Consider the following 13,882-nt stretch of genomic DNA (forward strand, 5'->3'; position numbering starts at 1 on the left):
CTTTTTAGTCCAAATTTTGGAAGACAAGGTGACCATTACGGACATGGCAACACCAATTATCTATAGTTTATTCTTTTAATTTTTTCCAAAAATAAAAGGACTTGATAAAATAGAATTAAAAAAAAAAAACATCGCCCTTTTTTCCTTATTAATTTAAACTTATTTTTTTTAGTCCCACCAAGGGACTAATCCATTGCACTACCTACATAGGCCTCAGATTGCCACAGTAGCCATTAGCGTGATCGTTTCGCACGGGTGCCGATTGGCTTCAAACCGCATAGATGTCACAGCCACGATTGACGGCAGGATCTAAGTTTTGAATAGCGAGGATCAGCGCTAGCTCCGGTCCCTGCCAATACAGCAGACACTGCGGCTGAGGGCGCAGGCTCAGATTCTGTGCCATCATCTTGTCGTAACTGTACGACATGTTGAGGGAACACCTTGCCGCTCTTGATGTACGGTGATGACAAATGTCCGGAAGGGGTTAGGGTAGTGATAAATATACTTATGACATTTCCTACTGTGGAAAAAACATCTGTGAATTTTTCTTTTAATAAATGTTTGCAAAATGAACTTGTTAGGTTTTGTTGTATTCCAATGAAGATCGAATATTGATGTCCATATATGTAAAAAACAATATTTACATGGTGCCTCCTTACTGTCACTCTAGATTCTCCTGCAGTGTGGGTAAATTTATGAATAAAGTAATAAGAAGCAAGGTTCATGGTGAAAATTCAGCTCCCTGCTTTGAAATTGAAAATGGCTTCTTTTTTTTTCCGTATATCAATACTTTTCCTCTGTGGATCCTGGTCACAGTGGACCAGGATCAAATTATTATCGTAACAATTATTTGGCTATTTAGCAGATCCAGGCCAATTCCACCAAAAAAAATGAACACACTTATTGGCTGTTTAATGTCTGTGAACAACCGGATGTATTAAAAAATATTTTTTTTTCTCTTACAGCATTTTTAATGACAACATGGTTTCTTCTCTATATGAATTCTCTAATGACTTTCAAAATTGAATACACTTATGACATTTTTTACATATAGAACATAAAAAACGCCTTTCTCCCATTGTGACCTCTCTGATAATCCCAAAGTTTGATTTAGTAATAAAACATTTCACACATTCTAAACATTCAAAAGGCTTTTCCTCGTGTGACTTTTCTGATGTTTAACAACATGCGATTTTTGTGTAAAACATTTCCCACATTCTGAACACGAGTATGGTCTTTCTCCCGTGTGACTTCTCTTATGTGTAACAAGATGCGATTTTTGTGTAAAACATTTCCCACAATCTAAACATGAATATGGCTTCTCTCCTGTGTGACTTTTCTGATGCTTAACAAGATGTGATTTATCTGTAAAGCATGTACCACATATTGAACATGAATATGTCTTCTCCACTGAGTGCCTTCTCTGATGTTTAACAAGATTTGATTTTTGTGTAAAACCTTTTCCACATTCTGAACATGAATATGGTTTCTCTCCTGTGTGACTTCTCTCATGTGTAACAAGATGTGATTTTTGTGTAAAACATTTTCCACATTCTGAACATGAATAGGGTTTCTCTCCTGTGTGACTTCTCTCATGCATAACAAGATGTGATTTATCTGTAAAACATTTCCCACAATCTAAACATGAATATGGCTTTTCTCCTGTGTGACTTTTCTGATGTTCAACAAGATGTAATTTATCTGTAAAAATGTTCCCACAATATGAACATGAATATGGCTTCTCCCCTGAATGACTTCTCTGATGTTTAACAAGATTTGATTTTTGTGTAAAATATTTTCCACATTCTGAACATGAATATGGCTTCTCCCCTGTGTGACTTCTCTGATGTTTAACAAGATGTGATTTATCTGTAAAACATCTCCCACATACTGTACATGAATATGGCTTCTCCCCTGTGTGAATTCTCTGATGTCTAAAAAGACTCGATTTCTCTTTGAATGATTTCCCACATTCTGAACATGAATATGGTTTCTCTCCTGTGTGAATTGCCTGATGTTTAACAAGACTTGATTTATCTGTAAAACATTTACCACATTCTGAACATGCATATGGCCTCTCTCCTCTGTGAATTCTCTCGTGTATAATAAGATGTGATTTATTTGTGAAACATTTCCCACATTCAGGACATGAATATGGTTTCTCTCCCGTGTGAATTTTCTCATGTGTAACTAAGTTTGATTTTCGTGTAAAACATTTTCCACATTCTGCACATGAATACGGCCTCTCCCCTGTGTGAATTCTCTCATGTATAACAAGATGTGCTTTATTTGTAAAACATTTCCCACATTCTGAACAGGAGTATAGTTTCTTTCCTTTGTAACTTTTTCTATGTTTAAAACCTGAGCTTTTTGTGAACTGTTTACCACATTGAAACCTTTTACCCACTTTCTGACCTGCACTTGTGGTAACAATCCGTGATTGGTCAGGAGAAGGTTCCTCATGATTAGGGGAATTATAGGATAGATCGGTACTGTGAAGTCCTGGATGTACATTAAGTGTAATGAGGTTTTGTCCTGTAGACTGCGGCATATCATCTTCATCTTCTACTTTATAATGTAGTGATAACATGAAGTTTCTCTCAGAGTTCTTACTGGAAGTTTCTATTAGGATTAAAAATCTATTATAAATTTGTTTACTTTGTGGTTTGAAGAAAAAAAAAAATCACAACACTTATATTAGGCTGTTAACAACTATGCAGTTTTTGTTGGAATGAGCTAAAGCCAGTAGTGAATCCAGCAAGAAGGAAAAGTATAAGCCATTCCTTATGAATCCAACCCGGGCTTTGGCTAAAAAAGAAACCGCACCAAGTACTGCGACAAAAATTACATGTGTCATTCCAGCCTTCAGTTTTAAAAAAACATTTTAAAATATATCAAGTCCTTGATTCTGGCCTGCACCCAGTTACTACTTTTATTACATAAATTACTTGACTTGATGTAACTCAAACATTTGAAAAGCACAACTATATCTGGCAATCAGGCCTGTCCCCTGCCCACACATTTAGTCCATCACGATCAATTGGACAACACTATAATACAAAAACTTAAAGTGGATCTGTCAGATATTTAGGTTACACTATCTGAGGGAGGCTTAAAGTAGCGAGACCCGCCGATTTCAGCGGTCCATCAATTACTTAATGTGCCATCGTTTAGGAGATAGTGCATGATAGCAAAGGATGATTTGAGCCATGAATTTTAGGTTTTCTTTACACGAGTTTCCTTATGGAGTTTTTTCATTCATACATTTGTTACATGTTTTTTTTTCTGGTATTTTTCATGTCAAAGAAAAAACAGACTATGGAAACACCCCCCAAAAAAAAAACTCAGCAGCTTAACTCCGCATTGGGTTTTGAAAAAATAAACAAAAAAAACAAAAACAGAAAAAACACAATGGACCCCAAAAAAAAAAAAAACACACACCAAAAGGCCAGAGAAACGCAACAAAAGAAGCATTTTATATTTCAATATAAAACAGCCATGTAATATCTGGCCGCAGCGTTTTTGGGCGAGACAAAACGCTGAATAAAACGCTACAAAAACACTTGCTGTGTGTGAAGCCACCCTTGCAGTGTCAAGGGAGCTCCCATCAGCATTGACTGCAGTGCTTATGTGGTTAAACAGAGTTCTCAGATCCTGGCCGTTAGGCTGGGGATAGACTTATTGAGTAGTGAGCGTTAAAATCATCAAGTGACTTGCTAGCGTTTTATTTTTAAATGTGTTTAAGAGATTATCACATTAATCAATAAATTACTAGGGGCACCAATTTATCACTCACTACAAAAAAAATGAGTCTACGTCTACTAAAATCCTCCAAACTCACTTTCTAAATTCATTATTACTTACCTATGGCAACACCTCCTGGAATTTCATCCTCCACTTCACTCTTACACGGTTGATCGCCCCTCATCCGCTCTTGTTCTGGTTCATCCTCCACTTTAATATTAGTCAGATCTTCCCCCTGATGTCACATATGTAATAATTCAGTACAATACAGGAGAGAGTGCAAAGAATCTAACAGATCGACATAAGAAACCTGCAAAATCCACCACAATATCTATGACCGCAGGACCAAAAATTTCCATACCCCCCTATATACACTGCTCAAAAAAATTAGGCGAACATCACAGTATAACCCTAAGACAATGAAACTTCTTGGATAATCAAATCTGTCCAGTTAGAAAGCATAAGCTATTGTGAATCAATATCACCTACTTTGGTGCAAATGAAAGCGACAACAGGTGAACTGGAGGTATCAGCAAGACAACCCCCGAAAGAGGAATGGTTATGAAGGTGGTGGCCACAGACCATTCCTCTCTCCTAATCCTTCCTGACTGATTCTTCTCCAGTTTTCCTTTCTACTACAGAACTGGTCATTACTGGTATACTGGTAGCATGAAGCGGTACGTGCAGCCCATTGAAGTTGCACAGGTAGTTCAGCTCCTCCAGGTTGGCACATCCATACGAACTGTTGCAAGAAGATTTGCAGCGTTTCTGAGCAGTCTCAGGAGAATGGAGCAGATACCAGAACACCGGCCGTTACACAAGGGGAGCTGGACAATGTAGTAAAAGGGCATTTACCCATCAGAAGGACTAGTATCTGATCCTTTGTGCAAAAAGGAACAGGAGGAGCACTAACAGAGCCCAACAAAATGACCTCCAGTGGGCTATTGGTGTACAAGTTTCTGAACAAACTGTTAGAAACTAACTCCATGAGGGTGGCGTGAGGGCCGGACATCCCTTAGTGGGACCTGTGCTCGCATCCTAGCACGATGAAGCTCGATTGGCATTCGCCAGATAACACCAGAATTGGCAGACACTCCATTGGCACCCTGTTCTCATTACAGATGAGAGCAGGTTCACATTGAACAAGTAACAGACATGAAACAGTACTAGGTACTGGGATAGCACGTCGGGGTTATACATACTACTTAGGTCACATTAGGAGTTGCAGTCATAAAAATTCACGCAAATTGGATCCGCCGGTGATTTAATTTTTGTTAACTTTGATTTTTGTGGCGGTTTGGAACCCAGTACTCAATAGGTTGACGATTATGGTTTTCATTGACTGATGATCATTCCGCGCCTCAACATTGAAATTGCAAACACCAAGGACGACATTTTTTGAATTGTGGAAATCACAGGGTCAAGACATGTTAAATGATAAAAAAAATGGTAAAACAAAATATTTCAAACATCTTGCTTTATTCAGTATAGAGTATAAGCGCCACGCATAGAAATACACGTACTTCCACGCCTTGGCATGCTATCAATGAGGTTATTAATGGTTGTCTGACGAATATTATGCCACGCTGAATGCACTTGGGAACGCAAGTCATCAAGATTGGCTGCTGGCAGCACTATTTGCAATTTGCGACCAATGACGCCCCAGATGTGCTCGATGGGAGACAAGGCGGGGACGCTGCAGACCATGGTAGCACGTTTAGGCCACGCAGGCTGCTCACAACATTATCCTGTTGAAAAACTGCTTCTATTACACTGGTTTCACGACCAAATCAATGTAACGCCGAGCTGTTAGTGTACCTGAAGTAAGGACTATAGGGACACGGCTAACTTACAACATGCCACACTACACCATAATCCCAGGACTATGACCGGTATAACATTCCCTTGTGAAGGCCTTTTCATGGCATTGCCTATGTGATCTCCAGACCAATCTCTGGCTATCATTGCGTCCAGAAAACGCGGAACTTATAGCTGAAGAGGATAGACCTGCATTCTAGTCTCAAATGCCGTCTTACTGTGCCTTTGAGAGCAGTGGCATGTGTTTGTTGGAACACCTGCTACTGGACGTCTAGTTCGTAGCTCAAGGATGTGCAAACGCCTTCTGATGGTTTGTGTCACCACTGGTTGCCGCCCTAGTCTTGGGATTTGACGTCTAGTACAGGATCCATCATTAGGCGCCATTCTGCCAGATTATCGGTCCATGCAAAGGTTCGCCTCAGCGCACCTCCTGCTGTCATTCCCATTCGTTGTTGTTCTCCCAACATCCAGAACACACATTGTTGAACAGTGCTGACATCTTGGCCTAGGTTTGTAACGATCTGCCGGAGTGATAAACCCTCAGTTCAAGAGTTCTGTCCCTCTGAGTTTGCGACAAGTGGCAATAACTGCCACGTTGACGAACAGGAGGCATCGCACAATCATCCCACACCACTTGATCCGATTTTTGAGGTTTCATGTGTCTAAAAAACATTGCCTTCAATCTGGCTTTTATGCACCTCACATGCCACAGATTGGAGTGAGGTGCTTGCCATTTGCAGATCTTACAGACACCTGCTACTTATTCAATTTGCATATTCTTATAGCTTGCCCTTCTTGGTGTTGCAATTTCAATGTTGAGAAGTGTATATCAGTAAAGATTTTTTAACTTGAATCTTTTGTTCATATGTCATTTGTTTTCCCTTAATTTTTTGTGCATTGTAGATTTGGTATAGGATTAAGCTGTATCTACCTGATGATTCTCTGGGACATTGTGATTTTCCTCTGGACAGTCCTGGAAGTACAGAGGACTGGGACATCTCTCTGGTGGATTTCTCCTACTGGATCCATCTGTTGGAAACCCACAGTGAAGGAATAATTGTTTACATGTGATGAAGAGATGATGAGAGTAGTATCTAGGTGACTTTTTTTAAAACCTATGAAAGTCTCCCCCTCCTTACACTGCTGATCAGCCATTAAATCCGTCTCCTCTTCTGCTTCATCTTTAACCTCAACCTTAATATTAATCAGCTTTTCACTCTAAACAGAAAAACAACAAAAAATAAAAGGTAAAATTAAACTTGGGTTTAATTACTTTATGGTTATATTTTGGTGAGACTTTAGCACCATCTACCTGATGATTCTCTGGGACATCGTGATTTTCCTCTGGACAGTCCTGGGAATACAGAGGACTGGGACATCTCTCTGGTGGATTTCTCCTGCTGGAACCATCTGTAGGAAACACAGTGACGGAATAGATTGTTTACATGTGATGATGAGATGATGGGAGTAGTATCTGGGTGACCCTCAAGACAGGTTTTTCTCTTACAACTAATGAAAGTCTCCCCCTCCTTACACTGCTGATCAGACATTAAATCCGTCTCCTCTTCTGCTTCATCTTTAACCTCAACCTTAATATTAACCAGATTTTCACCCTAAACAGAGAAGAAAAAAAATTCAAAATGATCTTGGGGTTCAATTACTTTATGGTCATATTTTGGTGAGACTTTAGCGCCATCTACCTGATAATTCTCTGGGACATTGTGATTTTCCTCTGGACAGTCCTGGGAATACAGAGTGCTGGGACATCTCTCTGGTGTATTTCTCCTACTGGATCCATCTGTAGGAAACACACAGTGACTGAATACATGACTACTGTAGAGCTCTCTATATATCAGACACTTCTCTCTACACCTTCAATTCTACGTTTATTTAATCAAAGCCTCTGCTTATTCGGGAATTCTAAATGTCATGGTAGGGTACCCATGGTCAGACACGATACCTGTATTAAGTTAAAAAACTACTTCAAGTTTCCTCTCCTCAGTGGTTTCCCATCTTTTGTGGTGTTGGAGGAAGCTCTACGTTTATATAACCCCAGGTTTCCTTTCCCTGGTGCCGTTATGGAGAAGAAAATAAAAGAAAAAATACGATTCCATTTACTGGTAATTGTTTTTTATGAGCTCATAACAGGAAGAGGAGAGAGACAGAGAGACGGCCTCCCTCCTGGACAGGAAACTCGGAGATCGCTTTAAAGAGGGGGAACACCCCATCCTCCTCTGTAGCAAGATTCATGGAACTTTTCTGCAAATTCTGTGCATTATATATTTACACACACACACACACACACACACACACACACACACGTCCTCCTTAATGAATTAGAATATCAAAAAGTTTATTTATTTCAGTAATTCAATTCAAAAAGTGAAACTCATATTATATAGATTCATTACACACAGAGTGATATATTTCCAGCATTTTTCTTTTTTTTTAAAACTGCTGAGGTGTTATGGAAGCCCAGATTGCTTTGATAGCGGCCTTCAGCTCGTCTGCATTGTTGGGTCTGGTGTCTCATCTTCCTCTTGACAATACCCTGTAGATTCTCTATGGGGTTTAAGACAGGCGAGTTTGCTGGCCAATCAAGCGCAGTGATACTATGGTTATTACACCAGGTATTGATGTTTTTGGCAGTGTGGGCAGGTGCCAAGTCCTGCTGGAAAATGAAATCAGCTTCTCCATAAAGCTTGTCAGAAGAGGGAAGCATGAAGTGCTGTAAAATGTCCTGGTAGACGGCTGCGCTGACTCAGGACTTGATATAACACAGTGGACCAACACTGCTGCTCAGTGGTCCAAAGTCCAGTTTTCAGATGAAAGTAAATGTTACATTTCATTTGGAAATCAGGGTCCCAGAGTCTGGAGGAAGAGTGGAGAGGCATCAATCCAAGTTGCTTGTGGTCCAGTGTGAAGTTTCCACAGTCAGTGATGGTTTGGGGAGCCATGTCATCTGCTGGTGTTGGTCCACTGTGTTATATCAAGTCCAGAGTCAGCGCAGCGTCTAGCAGGAAATTTTCGAGCAGTTCATGCTTCCCTCTGCTGACAAGCTTTATGGAGATGCTGATTTCATTTTCCAGCAGGACTTGGCACCTGCCCACGCTGCCAAATGTACCAATACCTGGTTTAATAACCACAGTATCACTGTGCTTGATTGGCCAGCAAACTTGCGTATTGTCCAGAGGAAGATGTGAGACGCCAGACCCAACAATGGAGACGAGCTGAAGGCCGCTATCAAAGCAACCTGGGCTTTCATAACACCTCAGCAGTGCCACAGGCTGATCGCCTCCATGCCACGCCGCATTCAGAACACCTCAGCAGTGCCACAGGCTGATCGCCTCCATGCCACGCCGCATTGATAACACCTCAGCAGTGCCACAGGCTGATCACCCCCATGCCACGCCGCATTGGTGCAGTAATTCATGCAAAAGGGAGCCCCAACCAAGTATTGAGGGCATATACTGTACATACTTTTCAGTAGGCCAACATTTTGGTATTAAAAATCATTTTTGTAATTGGGCTTATTTAATATTTCAATTCTCTTAGGGACTACATTTTGGGTTTTCATTAACTGTTACCATAACCATCAACATTAAAAGACAAAAAGCTGGAAATGGATTACTCTGTGTGTAATGAATCTATAGAATATGAGAGACACTTTTTGAATTACTGAAATAAATGAACTTTTTGATGATATTGTAATTCATTGAGAAGGACTAGTAAATATTTTTTTTTTTTCTTTTTTAAATGAAGATGACCCACACTGTCCTCAATTTATACAATAATTAGATATAACATTAAAACCACTGACAGGTGAAGTGAAGAATATTGATTATAATGGTGCGAGATATTAGGCAGCAAGCGAACAGTCCGTTTTTAAAGTTCATGTGTTGGAATAATGGAAAAGCATAAGGATCTAAAAGTTTAACAAAGGCCAAATTGTGATGTCTAACCGACTCGGTTAGAGCATCTCCATACGGTAGGTCTTGTGGGGTGTTCCTGGTATGCAGTGGTTAGTATCTACCAAAAGATGTCCGAGGAAGGCCAACCAGGAAACCATCAACAAGGATCCTGGATGTGCGTGGGGAGTAAAGGCTATCCCGTCTGGTCTGATCCCACAGGAGAACTACTGTAGAACATGTGGCTGAAAAACGTAATGCTCGCGGACGAGGCAGTGATGTGCTCTGGGCAATGTTCTGCTGGGAAAACTTGTGGACAATCATGTGAATGTCACTATGACACAAACCACCTACCTAAACATTGTTACAGATCAAGTAAACCCCTTCCTGGCAGCAGTATTGTCAAACGGCAGTGCCCTCTTTCAGCAGGATAATGTGCCCTGCCACACTGCAAAGATTATTCAGGAACAATTTTAGGAACATGACAAAGAGTTCGAAAAGCTCATTGTTTCCTTCAACTTAAAATTTCCCAGATCTTAATCCGATCGATCATCTGTGGGATGTGCTGGAAACACAAATCTGATCCGTGGGGGCCGCACCTCACAACTTACAGGACTTCAAGGATCTGCTGCTAACGTCTTGTGGCTGATACCACAGGAACCTTCAGAGGTCTTGTGGGGTTCCACGCCTCAATGGGTCTGAGATGTTGGCAGGTGGCATGAAGCGGGCCAACACAATATTAGGCAGATAGTTTTAAGGTTATGGGTGATCGGTGTAGACCCAACGTTCTGTGCGCAACACATTTTGAGCCTTTACGTCGGAGATATACGTTGGGAGGACTCCCGATTTATACCTCTGACGGAAAGCTGCAACATATCCCACTGTATAGACGAACAGTGGAATACGTTGCCTATAGAGCCCCTTCACCCTCACAGGCAGTGCTTCACTAAACGATACACAGTATAGAGGAACAAGGAGCGGTACTTTATACTATTCCCAACAGGAGGAAGTAGTCAGTGTAACAGCGGTACAGAGTGATGACCCCACCGCCCTCCTCCTATACCATACTCCTCCTTGCTCCCCCATATACTATGTATAGTTCACAGAAGAGTTGCCGGTCATGCTGCACGTAGATTGTTCCCCTCTTGCAGCCACTTCGTTCAATGAGTTCCTGTCAGGGAGGGAGAGCATTTATTGTGCCCAGCTATGAGGTGCGGGCTGGAAGTGGGGTGTGTTCTTTACTTCAGCAGGAGCAGAGCTGGGAGGACATGATTGAGCATGTGCTGGGGGGGGCACACCTCTATATATACTGCTCTGCTGGTGTGGCGGGGTCACATCTACTACTCACACTGCATGCTTTATTGGGTCTGTCCAAGCGGAAGCATCAGGTCACGATCCAACTTGTGGGAGGGCCTTCTGGAAGCATGGGGTGAAATTTCTCCCGATTACCTCAGCAAACAGCTAGAATGCCAAAGGCCTGCAATGCTGTAATTGCTGCAAATGGAGCATTCTTTGACGAAAGCAAAGTTTGAAGGAGAAAATTATTATTTCAAATAAAAATCATTATTTCTAACTTTGACAATGTCTTGACTATATTTTCTAGTAATTTTGCAACTCATTTGATAAATATAAGTGTGAGTTTTCATGGAAAACACAAAATTGTCTGGGTGACCCCAAACTTTTGAACGGTAGTAATATATACACACATATATATATATATATATATATATATATATACACATATACACTACCGTTCAAAAGTTTGGGGTCACCCAGACAATTTTGTGTTTTCCATGAAAACTCACACTTCTATTTATCAATTGAGTTGCAAAATTACTAGTTGCAAATAATTCTAGCTGTTAATTTGCTGAGGTAAATCGGGAGAAATTTCACCCCATGCTTCCAGAAGCCCCTCCCACAAGTTGGATTGGCTTGATGGGCACTTCTTGCGTACCATACGGTCAAGCTGCTCCCACAACAGCTCTATGGGGTTGAGATCTGGTGACTGCACTCGCCACTCCATTACAGATAGAATACCAGCTGCCTGCTTCTTCCCTAAATAGTTCTTGCATAATTTGGAGGTGTGCTTTGGGTCATTGTCCTGTTGTAGGATGAAATTGGCTCCAATCAAGCGCTGTCCACAGGGTATGGCGTGGCGTTGCAAAATGGAGTGATAGCCTTCCTTATTCAAAATCCCTTTTACCTTGTACAAATCTCCCAATTTACCAGCACCAAAGCAACCCCAGACCATCACATTACCTCCACCATGCTTGACAGATGGCGTCAGGCACTCTTCCAGCATCTTTTCAGTTGTTCTGCGTCTCATTATGTTCTTCTGTGTGATCCAAACACCTCAAACTTCGATTCGTCTGTCCATAACACTTTTTTCCCATCTTCCTCTGTCCAATGTCTGTGCGCTTTTGCACATATTAATCTTTTCCTTTTATTAGCCATCTCAGATATGGCTTTTTCTTTGCCACTCTGCCCTGAAGGCCAGCATCCCGGAGTCGCCTCTTCACTGTAGACGTTGACACTGGCGTTTTGCGGGTACTATTTAATGAAGCTACCAGTTGAGGACCTGTGAGGCGTCTATTTCTCAAACTAGAGACTCTAATGTACTTGTCTTGTTGCTCAGTTGTGCAGCGGGCCCTCCCACTTCTCTTTCTACTCTGGTTAGAGCCTGTGTGTGCTGTCCTCTGAGGATTTCCTACAACGGTGTGTACTACTCCCTTCAGTTTCTTGGCAATTTCTCGCATGGAATAGCCTTCATTTCTAAGAACAAGAATAGACTGTCGAGTTTCTCATGAAAGCTCTCTTTATCTAGCCATTTTGCGAGTTTAATCGAACCCACAAATGTAATGCTCCAGATTCTCAACTAGCTCAAAGGAAGATCAGTTTTATAGCTCCTCTAAACAGCAAAACGGTTTACAGCGGTGCTAACATAATTGCACAAGGGTTTTCAAGTGTTTTCTAATCATCCATTAGCCTTCTAACACAGTTAGCAAACACAATGTACCATTAGAACACTGGAGTCATGGTTGCTGGAAATGGGCCTCTATACACCTATGTAGATATTGCATTAAAAACCAGACGTTTGCAGCTAGAATAGTCATTTAGCACATTAACAATGTATAGAGTGTATTTCTGATTAATTTAATGTTATCTTCATTGAAAAAAACTGTGCAATCCTTTCAAAAATAAAGAAATTTCTAAGTGACCCTAAACTTTTGAACGGTAGTGTATGTATCATAATTATCAGACTATAAGACTCACCTGACTATAGGACGCACCCAGGTGTAACGTCTATGGCCACGCCCCGTCGTTCTGTTTTAGCCCTCGATGGGCGTGGCCATGGACCTGTGTGTTCAGTGCTGCGTCGTCCTCCAGTGAGGCGCCGGCACTCACTTCCTGGTTTCGAGACTGTCTCCCGGAGGGCGCGAGTGCACGGTGTTGAAGGGCCAGTGCACGCATAATTGCAGGAAGTCTGCAATCAAGCCCAGAATACTACTGGACTATAAATGCTACTGGACTGTTCCTGTATCCCGTGCTACCCAGATCTAATACCGTGCTGTATTCATGTTGTGCTGCATTCCACGCCTGTTCTGCTACGCCACGCCCGACGTCTACATGCTGACTGGTCCCAGCCGAGCCTGCCCTGCTACTGTCCGAGTTGCCACAGGTACCCTCTCTGGACTATTGACTCTGTACTATACCTGGTTGGTCAGCTGCTGTCCCGCTACGCGGTACGGTCCAGTGGGTCCACACCCCGCATCGCGACACCAGGTTTTAAACAAAAGAAAATAATGAAAAAAATTGTAAGGTCTTATTTTTTGCGGGACGAGCTGTAGTTTTTATTGGCACCATTTTTTGGTACATACAATTTTTTTATCACTTTTATATTTCATTCTTTTTCGCGCTAAGGTCACCAAAAAACAATGATCCTGGGGTTTTCATTATTTATTTTTTTACGCCATTCATCGTGTGTGTGTCAAATAATGGTATATTGTAATAGTTTGGACTTTTACGGATGCAGTGATACCAATTTTTTTTATTTTTACTCATTGTGCTTGGGGAAAAATGGGGAAATATTTTTTTTTTTAACTTTTAATATTTTTTTACACACCTGAAAATGTATCAAACTTATTATTCTTTTTTTTTATACATTTTATTAGTTCCCCTAGGGGACTTGAACCAGCGATCATTAGATTGTTGGTACAATACCCGGAAATGCATGGATGAGTTACGGAAACATTGTAAATCGCTTTGCTACGCTGTTTCCGTAACTCCCATAGCAGTGAATGGCAGTTATAGAAGCAGTGTAGCATGCTACGCTGTTTCCGTAACTACTATTCAGTTCAATGGGAGTTACGGAAACCGTGTAGCTCGGGGTGCTTTGCTGTTTCTGTAACTCC

General features: G+C 41.3%; 1 protein-coding gene across 1 annotated transcript in view; it reads right to left on the reverse strand.

Moving 5' to 3' along the window:
* Window positions 1-391: 391 nt before the first annotated feature.
* LOC142657697 (uncharacterized) overlaps window positions 392-13,882 on the reverse strand; it is a 36,832-nt gene continuing 23,341 nt past the window's right edge. Inside the window, exons 4-10 of the mRNA XM_075833033.1 lie at window positions 7,263-7,360; window positions 7,097-7,175; window positions 6,875-6,972; window positions 6,702-6,780; window positions 6,494-6,591; window positions 3,865-3,979; window positions 392-2,622 (exon numbers count right to left, since the gene is read on the reverse strand). Of these exons, the coding sequence (XP_075689148.1) occupies window positions 1,136-2,622; window positions 3,865-3,979; window positions 6,494-6,591; window positions 6,702-6,780; window positions 6,875-6,972; window positions 7,097-7,175; window positions 7,263-7,360 (2,054 nt within the window). The 3' untranslated portion in view covers window positions 392-1,135. The remainder of the gene's footprint in view (window positions 2,623-3,864; window positions 3,980-6,493; window positions 6,592-6,701; window positions 6,781-6,874; window positions 6,973-7,096; window positions 7,176-7,262; window positions 7,361-13,882) is intronic.

This window comes from Rhinoderma darwinii, chromosome 1, assembly GCF_050947455.1.
Source record: "Rhinoderma darwinii isolate aRhiDar2 chromosome 1, aRhiDar2.hap1, whole genome shotgun sequence".
Classification (NCBI taxonomy): Eukaryota; Metazoa; Chordata; class Amphibia; order Anura; family Rhinodermatidae; genus Rhinoderma; species Rhinoderma darwinii.